General features: G+C 32.0%; 1 protein-coding gene across 1 annotated transcript in view; it reads left to right on the top strand.

The window, feature by feature from the left end:
• LOC127724130 (E3 ubiquitin-protein ligase rnf213-alpha-like) overlaps positions 1-19,063 on the top strand; it is a 160,336-nt gene that overhangs the window by 10,959 nt on the left and 130,314 nt on the right. Inside the window, exons 8-23 of the mRNA XM_052230992.1 lie at positions 330-491; positions 1,064-1,700; positions 2,323-2,500; positions 3,352-3,488; positions 4,132-4,206; positions 5,021-5,127; positions 5,824-5,965; positions 6,693-6,888; positions 7,526-7,769; positions 8,089-8,235; positions 8,849-9,114; positions 9,624-9,792; positions 11,100-11,242; positions 14,561-14,758; positions 15,209-15,331; positions 16,456-16,576. Of these exons, the coding sequence (XP_052086952.1) occupies positions 330-491; positions 1,064-1,700; positions 2,323-2,500; positions 3,352-3,488; positions 4,132-4,206; positions 5,021-5,127; positions 5,824-5,965; positions 6,693-6,888; positions 7,526-7,769; positions 8,089-8,235; positions 8,849-9,114; positions 9,624-9,792; positions 11,100-11,242; positions 14,561-14,758; positions 15,209-15,331; positions 16,456-16,576 (3,045 nt within the window). The remainder of the gene's footprint in view (positions 1-329; positions 492-1,063; positions 1,701-2,322; positions 2,501-3,351; positions 3,489-4,131; positions 4,207-5,020; positions 5,128-5,823; positions 5,966-6,692; positions 6,889-7,525; positions 7,770-8,088; positions 8,236-8,848; positions 9,115-9,623; positions 9,793-11,099; positions 11,243-14,560; positions 14,759-15,208; positions 15,332-16,455; positions 16,577-19,063) is intronic.

Genomic DNA, 19,063 nt, shown 5'->3' with positions numbered 1-19,063 from the left:
GCCCACTTAATCATATATATTATTATCTTTGTCAGACTTAGATAATTTTCAACAAAAAATTACCAAGTGTAAATAAATTTAAAAAGGGAGCAATTAAAAGTATTTTTTGTTTATTGATAAGTTTACACAATTGCTATTAAAACTCTTGTTTTTATAAATTAGTGAAAAGCCAGGGACTGTTTTATTGAATAAAATAACAGCAGTTTTGATGGGATTCAATTAGATTTCTGCTCCATTGTTATATCTATTTTCATATGTATCAAGGATAGCTTTGATTAAAATGTAGTTTTACATGAGTTTCATTGTTTTATATTGTTAATATTGTTAAGACATTGGGAGAGGTGTTAGAATTAAGAGTAACAGAAGCAGAAGGACAGCGTCTACAGAGAAACCAATACAAGTATGAACAACTCCATGACCTGCAGTCACGTCTAATGTTGGTGGCAGGAAAAGCTGAAAAAGGCAAAGATGATGTAGACAGATTTATGTTGGTATGAGCACTTGTTCAGTAGCTTGAAAGAATTGTGTTTGAACTCTATGGAAGATTGATGGAAAGATCTGTTTAATTTACATTGAACTATTTTTATCAGGAAATTAAGTAGAATTGGGAACAAAGATTGAGTAATGTTTAATTATTTGATAGGTGTTGTTTTTATTCTTTTTAATTCTATGGTTATTTCTGTCTCAGTTTTATCATACACAATTTAAAAATTCTAGTGTTAAGGCCAAAATTACTGAGGTGAAACGCAAGCAACCCTAAAATATAGTCCTCTGAAGTTGTTTTACCATACTAGTATTAATTTCAGCACATTATTAAACTTTGAATATTCCCTGACAATTATAAGTATTGAAACTTTAATTGCTATTGGAGAACTGAAGTAAATTTATAGTAAAGTCACCTGATATTGTTTCACCTTATTTATAAATATTTTGGTTTCAAAACTTAACATTCATTTCAAAATTTCATAGATTGAAATCAACTGTCAAATTACAAGAACATTTGTTGATGCATGATCATTTTCTGGTATAAATTTTGTATACTGATATTGTTTTAATATTCCAGATTTTAGACTCAGTAGTTCGACTTGGTAACATCTACACAAAGCTGGTAGCAGAAGGCTGTGTATTGTTCTCACAGTGGCATGTCAAATTTCTTTGCGACAAAACAAGAAAAGCCTGCGCTTTTATCAATTTTGGATTTGGCGAGGATAAACACACACTTAAAGGGAGAATTGACGAAACAAACGAAGATGTCAGTTCAATAATTCCAAAGCTAGCGAAGTTTCTTGAACAGTGTCATAAAAAGTGGCTAGATTATATTGATGAAAGGAGGGAAAAATATTACTTGTTGAATTTCTTCACAGTAGACCAAATGGTCATTCTTCAACAGGAATTAGTCAAACTAGGGACGGAAATTGAACCTTCAGTTCTCATATTTCCTATGTTGTCTGCTGTAAAACAGGGCTGTACAAAGGAAGATCTTGTGAGAGCTATGGCTGCTGCTAAACTTGATGTTGAAAAATTAGATTTACAGAGGGAAGAACAGATGGAAGAAGAAAATCAAGCTGAAGAAATGGATGCAGAGAATGAAGCAGACGATGTCAAAATAGCTAAATTCTTAGAAGTAATGACAAAATCTTATCCAATAGAATTAGTCAGAGAGGCTCTGAAACATGTTTCTCCAGATGACATTGATGAAGGTTAGTTTCAGATCATTTAACCTGTACCAGCTATCTTTAAGATTGAATTGTTTTTAATTCACTTCATAATTTCTTAGTTATCACAATTTCTGAACCAAGTTCAAACATCAAAAGATGAGAACAATAAGCTATTGAGTAAAATTGTAATAAAATAACACTTAAGTTTCAAATGTGTGCAATTACATTTCAATACTTCATCAAAGATGCCTCCATCATAATTTGACAGGATGGATGTATACTTATTTCATAAAAGGAAATAAGATTTTTCGAAAAACTGTTTGTTGGTTTAAATCAGAATTGCCCATGCAATGAACATAAACTTGGTTAACTTTATAGATAATTGTTATCTGATTTGTAAAGCAATTTTATTTTGGAAGTAGTCAGAATTTTACATTGGCCATTTGCAATCAAAATATCAATGGCAAGAAAATAAGATGGGGGTCATTTCACACAGAAAGTTTTTGAAGAAGGTTGAATTTGAAAAGATCTAATGTAATGTACCAGAATTTAATTTGACATATATGTCTGTGGATAATTTTGTTTGTTAAACTTTTATGATTAATTCTAAGCACTAGGATTATATGATAAATAGAAAATCCCCATACTTTACTTTCCATTGAAGGTTTGGTATGGTGTATGGACAATGAAGAAACCTTTATACCAGAAGAACAAGATAGACAATCACCAGTTCAGACTGAACAAATGGAGAAAGAGGTGAACTACACTGGCTGGACACAAACTGGACAGTCACTAGCATCTATTACTGCAAGCCTTGTCAGCCAGCTTGATGTTGGGTCAAAGTAAGAATAATCCTATGTATAGCAATAGGACCACTTGAACTATTCAATCATTCTGAAATGAACTAGATTCTCATTTTATAAACCTAGGATCTGAATCAATAAGTATAACAACTAAAATTTCATGAACTTTAAACATTAGATTTCCAATGTAATTTTTTATGATAGACTGGAATTCTGATTGGTATTTAACCAGAATTTAACTGTACTTAGCTTTGAAAATTTTAATTGTTTTGGTACATAAAAATTCATTTGCCTCTGGTCAAGAACTTTGAACACTGTGTAAATCAAACACCTTCTTACCCATATAACTCCATATTTTATTTTGTTCCTAAAGTCCATTTAATAAGAAAATCCCTTAAATTTTGAAAAATATTTTAATATATTCATATTAATTTAGAGTTATCTAAGGTTACTGTAACTCTTTATTTCTGTCAGTACTAGGTTGGCATTCAATATTTGTGCATATGTATACTTGTAGAACAATTTTCAGTATTAGAGCTAATTTCCTAATGCTTGTAGAGTAAGACTTCGGTTGGCTTGCTTACTTTGTTTGTATTGTAATTAAGATTGACATCTGCAAACAGTATAAATCGGCGTATTAAACCTGTACGCATTATTCTTAAATGTGATTGAATGTTATCCTGGAGGTTAGGAATCTAAATATAATGTATAGAAGTTTAACTCCGCCTATTTATATTGTTTACAGATGTCAATCTTAATTACAATGCTTGAGCAAACATTTATACAAACAAAGCAAGCAAGCCAACTAAAGTCTTACTCTACAAGCATTAGTAAATTAGCTCTAAAACATCAGAAACTGTTAATGACTTGGTATAAAATTAATTTTGCAGGGAGAATGCAGTTGACAAGTTAGTCAAAACTTTAGAAGACTTGTGGAACACATTCCTGAGTTCAATATCTTCCAGTGTGTCAGATTATCTTAGTGTAGAACATCTTGGGTTGATTCTGAATAGACTTGCTGAACAAGGTAAAGATAGAAAAAAAAATATAAATTTAAGGAGATGTTGGATATGCATCAATGAGACAGCAACCTGACAACACAAACATGACATCTAGATGTCAACATACAGTCTTAAACAATGAACCATATGTCAAGTTCTGAATCATTCTAAGTTTAGACAAGTCATTATAAATAAAATACTGCCTATAATTGCTTACATCCACTTCATTTGAACTTTGGTGGATAGTTTTCTCATTGGCAATCATACCACATCTCCTTATTTTTGTATAACTTTCAAAATGATAAATATTATAAGAAAGTATTTCTTATGGTGAAAGAAATCCCTAGAATATTTCATACAAAACAAATTGACTTAAATGAAATAATGAAAAATTTAGATAAAAACTTTTAAGATTTAAATGTTAATTTCATTAGTATTTATTAAAGTTTTTTTCCATCTTTTTAATCCTCATACAGTTTCATATAGGTTTTGATATTGAATTCACCCATGAAAAAACATCTGCTTCTTGCATTTTTTTTCTGGTGCCGAAATTCAGGAATAACTTCAAATTTTTAAAGAATTGTTTTTAAAAATACTATTTTGTATATTTCTTGAATAAATTATCATCAAATTCTGTTTTTGTGTAACTCAATATGTTCTTCTTTTCAGAACAAATGATTGTAGACAGAACATTTTTACCCAGCTTCAAGTCAGGAGAACCAAATCTCATTATTTGTCCACAGAGTAAGTTTTTTTCAAGGTTTAATGAATGATATTCAAATTCAACTCTAAAAAAGATTGAGAAATTGATATCAATGGTCTGTTTATCCGTTTAGAAACAAATATTTTGTCAACAAAATTTAAATTATAACCTAAAAAAAGTAACTGTCAGTCATATCCTGGCTAATTATAACTGTTAACAACTGTGAATGGTATTTACAGTCTTTTGCAATTGATACCTGGACTGTCATGAAGCCTGCTTTTGGAACTGTTTTGTGAATCAATGTTAAAGACACTGTCTATGAGGGTTTCTTAAAGTATACATCATATTCACATTGTAATTTGTTTTAAGTTATTACAAAATTCATGCAAAATGTGAATTTCAGTAATAATATAGCAATTATGACACAAACCTTACTGATTTACATTGTAAATCAGTTAACTTGAGATACCATTGATATATTCATTGTTCATTAAACATGCTCATGCAATGCAATTCAGTCCTGTTCAGCGCTGAAAGCTGGTCACATGGATTTTTCCATGCCCTACCTTACTGATGGGAAGAGCATGTTTTTGGCCAGGACTCCAGGCTATTGTGAACAGTTACAGTTAGCCAGAAAATAATTGCAACCTGGACTGACATTTGCACTGATGTAAATTCAGTTCTGGTCAGACACTTTTAGCAATTTTGACATTTGCTAAGTCATTACTACCAAATTGACAAAATAGTTCATGATCGGATATGAATTAACTGCAAGAAATTTTCTTTACAGTGCTCAATTTACCTCAAGAAAAATTAAGTGAAAAATTGCATAAAATTTTAAACATTTTATTTCAGGTGAGATTTACAACACTGTATTATCAGTGTACAGCCATGAAGATGATAGACCGTTGCCACAATCAGATGAAGTGTTACTCTGTACACCACAAACTACACTCGATATGGTAACTATAAATTATTATACCCCAAGCTAGGAAGTGGCGAGGGGTATATAGTTATTGACCCATCCGTCAGTAAGTCCGTCAGTCCATCAATTATTTTCATTTCCAGATGCTAACACCAAAACTTTATATCAATTTGCAACCATACTTAGATATATGATCACATATAATTATTGGAAGATCCCTATTGATTTTGAGGTCACCAGGTCAAATGTAAAGGTAAAAGCTAATATAAATAGACTGAAATTTGTGTAGAAAAGTGGTTTCCAGATGCTCAATCAAATACTACATACTATAAACCAACTTATTTTCGTGGATACTTTATTTTGCATTTAGCCCTACCTAACCCACTTCGCAGCTATTGGATTTGCAATTTTAAAATTTACTTGATTATTTAAATAAGGGAAGATCCAAGTTTTACATATTCGCAACAATTTATATTTGATTATTTTCTTACTTGGGAAAGTCACGAAAATTAATTGCTTGCGAAAATTAGTCGGTTGTATTGGATTGAAACATTATTTGATTAGGTGGTCACATATAACAACCTCAGAGTGGACATGTTATTGATCACTGATGATGAACTACTTAGAACTACTTAGACAACTCAGCTACTAAGGCCCCCTCTGCATACTATATTTAACTTGACAATATCCAGTGGAATGTTAAATTAAAAACAACATATTTTTGTCTTTTCAGATAGAAATATTTTGGAGGAGATCTTTGTTTGCTAACAACAGTAAAGTTCATTGTTTAGTGAATGCTGACCTATTGGATTATGATGTGAGTGATAGAGGGGAGAGAACTCTGGAGAGACTAATGAAAAATGCTGAAAGCAAAGGTAATGAAAAAAGCATACAAAATGTCATATACAATTAAATTGTTGTTTTATCTAATCTGACATTTCATTTGTGAATATCTTTTAACGGACAGAAAAAGTTTAATACGATTTAAAGTACAGATTGATTTATTAGAGCACTTGCTGAATTTGATTTTACATTTGACATTCATCATAAAAAAATGTGAAACAGTTGCTTGAATTTTGGCATTATTTAATATAATACTTAAAAGTATAGTGAATGTTTGAACTATGATGTTATGTTAAAATTTATACAGATTTTCACTTTTCATTAGATATGATTTCATTCTATAAAATGTTGGCCTAAACTGTGGAAGAATAATTGAGACAGATTTAGTGGGGAGGGGGTGCAGTGGCCTTATGTAGCTACATAGTTTTTTAATGCATAGACTTTTTACAAATTCAAATTCTTACCTCTTGCAGGGGGCCCCCTTTTTTTAAATCCTGGATCTGCACCTGAATACAAATTATTATGGTAAAGTATTATTTTCATACAAGAGTTTTATTTCATGTTTTTATGCTGTAAGGGTGTTATTCATTGCATTTCATGAAAATAGACAGAAAGATACAGTGCTATCCCCCCAAAAAAATCCATTTATAGTGAAATCTTACAATGTCCATGTTATTCTATTCTTTTATTCTCTCATAACACTCTCTTAATGTATAAGAGTAGGGAACATTTTTCTAAAAATATTTTGTTGTATTTCAGGAATGAAATATAGATTAGTTGTGATATGTAGCAGTGAGAATGAGTACAAGTCCCGTGTAGTAGCAGCTCTAGACAAGTACCATAGACCACAGTTGCCTATAGATGTACCCAATGTTAGAAAATATTTGCTAACAAAGTTGAAGGTTGAGAAGTCAACAACAGGAGTAAGACCAGCATCAGCTGTAGATTTTGAAAGGTCAGCTAATTTTACAACAGATAAATAGTAGTAGTTTGTAACAATTAATGGGAGGTAAACACTACATTTGTAAATCGCTTACTCCCTTGTAACAAAATGCTTGATTATCCTAGTTGCATAAATGATTGACTGATACTAAATACTGTGGATTCATTTGTTTTTGTTGATACCAATTTTTATGAATTGTGAGAAAATTCTATTTTGGTGGAGATTTAATTTTGTGGTTTTGCCAAAGTCTGCGTACATGCCTTTAGAAAATTTGTGGTTCACCTGTACCCAAGAAATCCATGAAAATTTGTACCCAACAAATAATAATGTATCTACAGTAGAAAGAAGGCAGCAGCATCCTTAACTTTTTTTCAGGTCTTTATTCTCTTAAATTTTTGTCATTCTGTGTGAAAAAATAACATCATATTTGTTCAATTTCATACAGTCTAATTTTCATAAATGTGCTGTCATTATTGAAATAACATTTACTATACTTTGAATAGCTCTTGGTTTCTAGTTTGTCAGATAGAGGCACAATTTTTCATATAATTAGCACTTTCAGATTTTAGGTGCAAAGTATTGAAGCAGTGCTCTTTTTAGTTATTTTCATAAAAGGGACTTATAGCAATAATTCCCATTTTATTTTCAGGTGTAGTGTTAGAGTTGTAAAATCATGGAGAGCTGGGGTTGGAAAGACCTTGTACAAGAAAAGAATGGTGGCAGACTTGTACAAACTGGTATCCAACATTCCAAGAAGAATGTCCAGCAATGTCACAATTCCACTGCATGAAAAATCAATTAATACAAATGACATTATGGACATATTCCTACAAGAGACTTTACCTCCAAGATGTCATGAACCTAGGATATTCCATATTGATATTTCCCATGAGGTTGGTCTTTCAATAAGGGAAACAAAAGTAATTAGGAAATGCAGGAATAATTAAAGTGCGGCTTTAGTTAAAGAATGTATGAGAAAAATTGTGTATCAAAAAGTGAAGATATTAACTGAAGCTTAGAGCTGTAAAGATCATTATCACAGAAAAAGAGAAAGTGTCATTTCGCTAAACAAAAATGAAATGCAAACTTGTAAAATAAACTGGAAAAAATGTTAGGTAAAGGTTATCATGAGAAAAATCTTCTGCAACGAAAAAAAATGTTTATTACAAAATTTTTTAATGAGAAGTATTATTTTTTTTATTTCATATACAGGTGCAAGAAGGTGTAGATGCTTTCCTGTTCCAGCTATTAATTTTAGGATGTTTGGGACACAGTTCTGGACATGTATGGAGAAGGTTAGATGTGGATTACTATATCATTGAATCCATGCCTCTGCTAGCCAGGAGTACAGATGCAAAAGTAAGGAGGGCATGTAGTGGGTTTAAACTTAAAAAATCCACAGATTTTCCCTCCAATCTATTCAGTCATGAAATGAAATTGGACACCATTTTGAATCATGCTTTCACTGTATATAAAGCTACCAACTGTCTGAGACCTCCATGGGTAGTCAAGGTCATTAATGCCCCTTGTAGTAGTATATAAAGTTACATGGCAGTCAAAGTTTATCTGCAAATTTAATTTAGAAGAAATGGTTAATATCTTGGGTAAGCAATAAGTTTAATTAAACATTAACATTATTATAATTATATTAAAGAAAAAAGTGAAAAAGGATTATATCTCAATACGACAGAAACCCATTGATGCAATACATGTTACAAGTATCTATGTTTTTAAAGGCACAAGAAATGGGCGTGGAATTCTGGAATTCTTTTTTTTTTTTATGAAAAAAAAATTGTGCTTCACAATTTATGATTAAAATTATACATAATGAATCATATATTAGATTATATATGATAAAGGCATATACAAAATTTCAGCAAAATCTGAAATATTGCCAATTCATATACTTTGCCTTAAATTTTGCATATGTTTTATTTAATTAAGTGCATTTAATGAATGTTATTTTTTCTAGTTGAAGTGTTTACACCATTGCCTAGACATACTTCCACATGTAATGTGTAGATCTCCTCAGGAAAGTCTAGAGATATTGACTGATGCCAGACGACCCCCAGACTATACAGATCATGATAGACTGTTTGATGGTATAGAATTTAAGAGTCCTACATTCCAGAGACCATATCAGTATCTTAAGAGATTGGATACTAATTGTAGATTAGATGATGTAAATGCTAACATTCCAGAGGAGGACAAGAAACAGTGTCTCAATACTTTGCTTAGGTTGGTTTATAGCATTGCATGCATGGATGTTTATTCATAATGGTTTTATTAGGCCAATTTGTCTGTGACCACAGTTATCATCCTTTGGTATTTGTTTTCTACAAGTTTTGTCCCCAGGGTGGACAGTGTATAACTTTCAATTTTTTTCATACACTTTCTAAATTTATTTCTTCCTTTTTAATGCAAATAATAGCAAAAGAGGGAAGAAAATTTCACTGTAAAAAAATTTGGGTCATGAATTTTAAGGTTAAGTAGAGATTTTGGTCCAGTTGAAAAAGGTATAAAATGAGAATGTCTGAAGCTGTCAAACTGAATTAAGATGCAGGCATTAAACTTTAAAGAAAGAATTCTTTTGCTAAAAATGTTTTTGTACTATATAATGTATGTTTTCCATTCCATGACACTCCTTAAATAAATGAAATGCAAACCAAAATCTGAAAAATCTTTCAAAGACATTTTCCTTCAAATTTTTTATCAATATTTGAATTCGTATTTGACCATTTTTTCAGACATTGTGGTATAAGAGATCCTTCATGGTCAGAATTGCACCATTTTGTAAGTTTCTTGAACAAACAGTTACAAGATTTTGAGGTATCAGCTTTCTGTGGTTTGGCTGCTGTTGAAGATTTACCAGGATTTGCTAAGTTTGTACTCAGATTCCTCATTCAAATGTCAAGAGTAAGTTGACTTTACTTCATTTAAAGTATAGAAATGTGTTATATTTTGAAATTTAAGTTTCGTTTGATGTAAGTATTTAAAATACTTTGCCTGAAAATTTATTTCTATTAATTTCAAAAACATCATATGACTGTTGTCTGTCCTCTGTTACATAATGTAAGATTTTGTACAGTTTCTCAAGAGACATTCAGATGTATATTACATATGGTTTTTATACGCCCGTTAACGGGACGTATTATGGTATACCTCTGTCCGTCTGTCCGTCCGTCCGTCTGTCCGTCCGTCATCAACATGTCGGACATTAACTCAAAAACGCTTTAACCAATTTGCATAAAACTTTGGTGAATTGTTTATATCTATTGATGTGAGCTCCCTTTCGGTTTTTATAAATTTTAGATTTTACGTTTCTGAGTTATGGGGTTTTATTCATTAAAAAAAGGGGGATTTTCCAGTTTTCAGACAATAACTCAAGAATGCTTTCACTAACTTGCAAGAAATTGTGGTGAATTGTTTATATTTATTGACATGAGCTCCCTTTCAATTTTTATAAATTTTAGAATATACGTTTCCGAGTTACAGGGTTTTATTCAGAAAAAAAGGGTTTTTTTCCAGTTTTTGGACAAAACTCAAAAATGCTTTCAGCAGTTCTTATGAAACTTTGGTGAATTGTTTATATCTATTTATGTCAGCTCTCTTTAGAATTTTATAAATTTTACATTTTACATTTCTGAGTTATGGGGTTTTATTCATTAAAAAAGGGGGGATTTTCCAATTTTCTGACAATAACTCAAAAATGCTGTCAGCAATTCTCATGAAACTTTGGTAAATTGTTTATATCTATTGATGTAAGCTCCCTTTTGATTTTCATAAATTTCTAATATGACATTGAGAATTAATTGAACTTTATTTGTTTATAGTCTGAAAACAGATTTACTTAGTATTGCGCAACAGCACAGTGTATTACACAACAGCAAGAAATCTTTAATTGAATATAAATTCAATTCATATAACCAATTTCAAGTTCTTTGACTAGATTTATTCAGAAACCTATAATATGTCAAATATTTAATTACAATCCAAATTCAGACCTGTATCAAGCTTGAATATTGTGTCCATTTTTGGCCCAACTGTTCAGGGTTGGACCTCTGCGGGCGTATCAAGCTGCGCTCAGTGAAGCAGTTTATTAATTATTGACAAATTTCTTTCGAGCTTAACATCATCTTGGTTTAGAAAAGTTGTAGAAAATAAAGTTAACAGCTGCCCTCAAATCAACATTCTCTAAATAACAAAATTGATATGTTTTTCAGGATTTCTCCACTAGATCCTTAAAGGTCAGTGAGGAATCTCCTATACAGATGCTACAGAGACAGGTCTCAGATGATGAAGAAGAAAACAAAGATGATGACAATGTTATCCAACTTTATCAGATGAGACGTACATGGGAAACTAGGTATGATGATAGGTGTACAGATTTAATGAATAATCCTGTTACCTGAAATGTCCCTGGAAAATAAAGATTATTGAGAAATATGTACTAGACAGCAAGAATACTCAAGAAAAAATCTGCATAATGATGTATTGGCTTATTTCTTTAGTACTTTGATTGAATTAACAGTGTAAAAGATTAAAATCCTAGTATGCTGGCAAGTATACATTTTTTGTATAAACTTGTATACTTTAAATTCAGAAATTATTGCGAGGTTTTTATTATTGCAAATAATGCGACTGGGTGAGTATCGCAATAATAAGAACTCACATTCTGATAGATGATACATATATCTGTATGCAGATTTTCCTGAAATCGCAATAATTAAACTCGCATTTTTGTCCTTTTGTAAAAAATCGCAATAATAAATGCATGCATTAATTTCTGAATTACAGTGTTCGGGCTAGGGATATTCTTTAAATAATTTCCCGTCAATGATCAAGAGTTTTAGACCATTTTTGTTGAGCCTGTGACTTTTGTCGCAAAAGTGAGACATAGCGATCCTACATTCCATCGTCGTCATCGGCGGCGTCCACAAATATTCATTTTAATAACTTTCTTAAACTAAAACTATCCTGGATTTCTACCAAATTTGGATAGAAGCTTGTTTATGATTATAAGATAGTATCCAGAAGTATATTTTGTAAAAAAAAAATCCTGTTTATCCGTATTTTACTTATAAATGGACTGACTTTTTCTTCCAGTTAACATTACATTCACTCTGTGGTTAAAGTTTTAAAAATTTAAATAACTTTCTTAAACTATCCTGGATTTATACCAAACTTGGACAGAAGCTTGTTTATGATCCTTTGATAGTTTCCAGAAGTAAATTTTGTAAAAAAAAAATCCTGTTTATCCGTATTTTACTTATAAATGGACTGAGTTTTTCTGCCAGTTAACATTACATTCACTCTGTGGTTAAAGTTCAAAAAATTTTAATAACTTTCTTAAACTATCCTGGATTTGTACCAAACTTGGACAGAAGCTTGTTTATGATCAAAAGCTGCTAGGAAGTAGAAGGAAATTTTGTAAAAATTTATTTCCTGTTTTTCCGTATATTACTTATAAATGGACTTAGTTTTTCTTCCAGTTAACATTATATACAGTCTGCAGTTAAAAGTTTTTAAAACATTTATTAGATTCATAAACCATCCTGGATTTTTACCAAACTTGGACAGAAGCTTCTTATTTATTTATTTCATTAACTGTAATTCTATTATGTGCATTCCTTATCACACTGAAAACATAGACAACAGCAAAAGTAGGCGAGACACTGGGTTCCGCGGAACCCTTAGGCCAAAATTAAAATTAAGTTTGTTTCCCCTTACCCGACCGACCCACTAAAAATCCGCGACTGAAATAATTTTTTTCGCAAATCACGTTGTTGTTTTTTTTTTTCGTTTCGCTCAAAAGTTCGTTTTTTAAATTCGTTTCCTTGAATGGTCCGTATCTTCAACATTCCGCGAAATCATTGTCGCCCGTGTGTTTGCAGCAAAGGGTAAACTACGTATGCAAGGATACTGAAATTGGAATGGAATAATGTTTTTAATAAATGCATCCGAGCAATCTTAACTACTCTTCCATTCTAGCTACGCCTCCAATAACAAAATGCGTATCGAGAATGGCCAAGAAGTTACGATTGCACATCCGAGCTCACCCTTGAGCTAAAATGTTAGGCCCGGTGTTTCTGAAATTCTGCCGTGTTTGTGGTAAATCCCTGAGTTCGTCTTTATCAGTGGGCGACTCAATAAGTTGTATATTGGCGTGCTATTTATGCTATTTTGTTTCATTTCGTATGTGATATTGGACCATACACTAGTTGTCTTTGGATAAAATAGTAGTTGATTTTTTTTCGAGCTCAGTATCATATTGTGTTGTGAAAAGTGGAGATGACTATACCAGCTAATGCTTTGATAAAAGTTCTTGTAAGTTCTTATGTCTTTTATAAGCTATAATGGGCTGATGATTAAATATGGTCACATGTTCAGGGTTTTGTGAAATAAGATGCCAGTGTTTCATTATTATATTTTTAGTTTCTGTATAGATGGGTTGAATTTTGTTAACACTACTAGCGGTTGCTCCCGTTTCGCTGGGTAATGTGTTAGCAAGTTTTCCCTTTCTGTATTTTGTGTTTGATAAAAAAAATCGTTGATTTCAGATATTTGATATCCTCGTTTGAGCTTCTTACTGTTTTTTTAAGATCAGTTTTGCTGCTTGTGTTTCTGAGATACCTCAATACTTCACCCTTGATAAATCCTTTCAATGAAAACACTTTTTGGGTGTGAGCAGTGTCTGTGCAGATATTGATATGTTTCAGTTGGTTTGATATTGGTTTAAATGTCTTGTATCATACTATGCCTTCGTTAAAGAATCTTTCTCCTTTGTATAATTATGACAGTGTCTAAGAATATTATTTCATTACAGGAAAATTCGTAAGTGAACTTCAACTATCATTATCATTTTGTTTCTCTGTGTTGAAAGCGTTGTAAAATGTGTTCAAGAATTAACAAACATTTTAAGGCCTGCTAACTCAGCGAATGCTGATCCGCACATAGGCACGCCCAAGGTTTCATGGTAAAGTTTGTTGTTAAAAATAAATTCATAGTTTTCTAGAATAAGCCTTAATAGGCGTAGTCATACTCGCTTGGATCACGGTTTGTGGCTTCTAGTATTTCCTTAAATGAAAAACAAGTGTACATATTTTTTGCATCGAATGTTTCTAGGTAGCAGTCTCGTTGGTGTTTTATATTTTCAATTGAATTAATAAAACTATAAGAAAAATATAGAACCGTGTCTCAATTTATATGTGGTCTACTCTAAGTCACAAAGACATTGATATTTACAAACATTTTCTAGTCTGAAATTGTAGGGTCTTCTAGTCATGCATAATCATGATAATACATTATACAGTATGTTGTTTTAGTATCAATAAAGTTCAATTTTTTTTTCTGTGTTTTCCTGTGTGTTAGATATATTTCAGGGATTTTCTCTTAAAAAAAAAAAAAAAAAGCCTACCTACCTACCCACTTCCAAAATGGTGGGTAGGGTAAGGGGAAACAAAGATATTTTTAATTGCGGCCTTACGAATTTTACTGTTTATCACTCTTACTTAGGAGCTTGCAAAATCTGCACAAATGAAATGTTTTCAACAAAAGTTGCTGGTCTTTTATTTTTTATTAGATAAGCATTAGATAAGATATTTGATTAATTTGCTGGCTAATCTAGACACATGTTAGATCTCTTTTGAATACACATAACCACACATTTTTGTTGTTGTTGTAGTCCTCATCCATACTTATTCTTCAACCCAGACCATCATAGTATGACATTCCTTGGATTTAACATAGACAGAAGAACTGGTAACTTGATAGATTTACAGACGAAGAATGTTCTAGAAGAGGGAATAATGCAGCAGAACTTGTTTGATGCACTCAGCAGAAACAGAGTCAATCTGGCTGAGAACTTTGATGCCCTCCCTAGGTTTGTTTGCTACCAAAAATTCCCTCCTCTTCAAAAAGTAAATGATATTAAGACAATAAATTTCACTAATAAAATTACTGTCACTCTATTTCAAAAGATTTTGTGAATTTTTAGTCAAAATAAGGCGGAAGTAAACAACATGTATGAAAGTCTCTTTGTGAATCCATTTAAATACCTTGTGAGGTTTCGGCTCAAAGTTTCAATTGTTTTTTATTAGAGAAATTAGAACAAAACATATTCATGAAATCAAGACAGATTATTTTTTACAAAATATGTAGAAAAATGATTTTACTGCATTGACTGTATATGGAAAATTAATTCATATACTATAAATGTACATAGATCAGTCGAAGTAAATTTTCATCATTACCTGGTATAAATAATTTGTGTGTTCCCATGAATTAGTTTTTACCTTTATACCTTATGTTTTAATATTTATATTATCAACAGACATGAGAAGATACTGAAGTTGTGTAATGTGATGGGACTGGACATGGCACATGACCCCGATGACACGTATGAACTGACCACAGATAATGTTAAAAAGATACTGGCTATTTATATGAGATTCAGGTAAATTTTTTTTTATGCCCCCACCTATGGGCATTATGTTTTGGTCTGTGCGTCCGTTCGTTCGTCCGTCCGTCCGTATATCCCGCTTTTTTTGATGAAGTTGAAGTCTAATCAACTTGAAACTTAATACACATGTTCCCTATAATATGATTTTTCTGATTTTAATACCAAATTAGAGTTTTGACTCCAATTTTACGGTCCACTGAACACAGAAAATGATAGTGCGAGTGGGCAGGTTAAAGTTTTTGGTCAAGGTAGTTTTTGATGAAGTTGAAGTCCAATCAACTTGAAACTTAGTACATATGTTCCCTATGCTATGATCTTTCTAATTTAAATGCCAAATTATAGTTTTGACCCCAATTTCACGGTCCACTGAACATAGAAAATGATAATGCGAGTGGGCAGGTTAAAGTTTTTGGTCAAGGTAGTTTTTGATGAAGTTGGAGTCCAATCAACTTGAAACTTAGTACATATGTTCCCTATGCTATGATCTTTCTAATTTTAATGCCAAATTATTGTTTTGACCCCAATTTCAGGGTCCACTGAACATAGAAAATGATAGTGTGAGTGGGGCATCCGTGTACTATGGACACATTCTTGTTTTGAAATATACAGTATTGATTACTAATTGAAAGATTAGGACATCAAATTCTTGAAATGTAAAAAAATATAAAGAAATAATTATGACTGAAATTGTTGTCATAAATTTATTGCAAGTTTCTATTCAATTCTTACTGATTATCTAGTGTTTAATGTTACACATCCATCATCAAAGAAGATCACTGTTTTATAGCAACATATTTCCTATTGAAAAATTACATTCCTTATCAATCTGGGCAAATCCCTGTGAGAGAATAGATACATTTGTAATCTGGTAGCTAGAACAATAAATTAACATTTTTCAAGGATGTCTGCCAATAATACTTGCAGCCATGATAAAGTCAAGGACCCTGAAAGAGGTGTTAAACATCAACAAACGTGCAATCCCCATTAAAACAATTGAAAGCTGTTCTGTTGAATAAGGTATGAAGGTACGGATAGAATAAACTAAAACCCTGCGTTTCATTAAATTCATTGTTTAAATTGAAACTGGTAAATATTATATTTTATGTTGGCTATTGTAGATGTGATATACCAGTTATAATCATGGGAGAAACAGGGTGTGGTAAAACTCGTCTGATAAAGTTTATGTGTTCGCTGCAACAACCACCAGGTGCTACTGTTGATAATATGATCTTAATGAAGGTAAGAAAATAGTTTTAAGACTTGTATAATTATCCTCATTTTTAGCTCACCGGTGCTTAGGGGTCAAATGCAGTTTTTAGCTCACCTGACCTGAAAGGTCAAGTGAGCTTTTCTCATCACTTTGCGTCCGTCGTCCGTCGTCCTGCGTCCGTCGTCCGTAAACTTTTACAAAAATCTTCTCCTCTGAAACTACTGGGCCAAATTTGACCAAACTTGGCCACAATCATCATTGGGGTATCTAGTTTAAAAAATGTGTCCGGTGACCCGGCCAACCAACCAAGATGGCCGACATGGCTAAAAATAGAACATAGGAGTAAAATGTAGATTTTGGCTTATATCTCTGAAACCAAAGCATTTAGAGCAAATCTGACTTAGGGTAAAATTGTTTATTAGGTCAAGATCTATCTGCCCTGAAATTTTCAGATGAATCGGACAACCTGTTGTTGGGTTGCTGCCCCTGAATTGGTAATTTTAAGGAAATTTTGCCGTTTTTGGTTATCATCTTGAATATTATTATAGATAGAGATAAACTGTAAACAGCAATAATGTTCAGCAAAGTAAGATCTACAAATAAGTCAACTTGACCAAAATGGTCAGTTGACCCCTTAAGAAGTTATTGCCCTTTATAGTCAATTTTTAACCATTTTTCGTAAATTTTTGTAATCTTTTACAAAAATCTTCTCCTCTGAAACTACTAAGACAAATTTAACCAAACTTGTCCACAATCATCATTAGGGTATCTTGTTTAAAAAATGTGTCCGATGACCCCGCCCGTGAACCAAGATGGCCGACATGGCTAAAAAATAGTACATAGGGTAAAATGCAGTTTTTGGCTCATATCTCTGAAACCAAAGCATTTAGAGCAAATCTGTTGAGTATAAAATTGTTCATTAGGTCAAGATCTATCTGCCCTGAAATTTTCTTACCAATCAGGCAACCCGTTGTTGGGTTGCTGCCCCTGAATTGGTAATTTTAAGGAAATTTTGCCGTTTTTGGTTATTATCTTGAATATTATTATAGATAGAGATAAACTGTAAACAGCAATAATGTTCAGCAAAATAAGATCTACAAATAAATCAAATTGACCAAAATTGTCAGTTGACCCCTTAAGGAGTTATTGCCCTTTATAGTCAATTTTTAACCATTTTTCGTAAATTTTTGTAATTTTTTACAAAATCTTCTCCTCTGAAACTACTAAGACAAATTTAACCAAACTTGTCCACAATCATCATAAGGGTATCTAGTTTAAAAAATGTGTCCGATGACCCCGCCCGCGAACCAAGATGGCCGACATGGCTAAAAAATAGTACATAGGGTAAAATGCAGTTTTTGGCTCATATCTCTGAAACCAAAGCATTTAGAGCAAATCTGACATGGGGATAAAATTGTTCATTAGGTCAAGATCTATCTGCCCTGAAATTTTCAGACCAATCAGGCAACACATTGTTGGGTTTGCTGCCCCTGAATTGGTAATTTTAAGAAAATTTTGCAGCTTTTGGTTATTATCTTGAATATTATTATAGATAGAGATAAACTGTAAACAGCAATAATGTACAGCAAAGTTAGATCTACAAATAAGGCAACATGACCAAAATTGTCAATTGACCCCTTAAGGAGTTATTGCCCTTTATAGTCAATTTTTTACAATTTTCATAAATTTTGTAAATTTTTGTAAATTTGTACAAAGTATTTTCCACTGTATCTACCGGGCCAAGTTCATTATAGATAGAGATAATAGTAAGGAGCAAGAATGTTCAGTAAAGTAAGATCTACAAACACATCACCATCACCAAAACACATCACCATCACCAAAACACAATTTTGTCATGAATCCATCTGTGTCCTTTGTTTAATATGCACATAGACCAAGGTGAGCGACACAGGCTCTTAAGAGCCTCTAGTTGGCTTATATCTCAAAAACTAAATCTTTTAGAGCAAATCTGACATGGGGTAAAATTGTTCAATTGGTCAAGATCTATCAGCTTTGAAACTTTCAGACGAAAGCGAACAACCCATTGTTGGGTTGCTGCCACCGAATTGGTAGTTTTAACAAAATTTTGCAGTTTTTTGTTATTAATTTGAATATTATTATAGATATATATAAACTGTAAGCAGCAATAATGTTCAGGAAAGTAAGATCTACAAAAAAGTTGCTATGACCATAATTGTCAATTGACCCCTTAAGGAGTTATTGCCCTTTAAAGACAATTTTACACAATTTGTTTATCAAGTTTGCTAACATTTAAAAATCTTCTCCTCTGAAACTACTGGGCCAATTACCTTCAAACTTTAACTAAATGTTCCTTAGGGTATCTTGTTTATAAATTGTATCCGAAGTTTGTATCCATCAACAAACATGGCCGCCATGGCTAAAAATAGAACATAAGGGTCAAATGCAGTTTTTGGCTTATATCTCAAAAACTAAATCTTTTAGAGCAAATGTGACATGGGGTAAAATTGTTTAATTGGTCAAGATCTATCGGCCCT

Source organism: Mytilus californianus, unplaced genomic scaffold (assembly GCF_021869535.1).
Source record: "Mytilus californianus isolate M0D057914Y unplaced genomic scaffold, xbMytCali1.0.p SCAF_14, whole genome shotgun sequence".
Lineage (NCBI taxonomy): Eukaryota > Metazoa > Mollusca > Bivalvia > Mytilida > Mytilidae > Mytilus > Mytilus californianus.
Note: the sequence above shows the minus strand (reverse complement) of the source record. Positions and strands in the feature narration are given on the sequence as shown.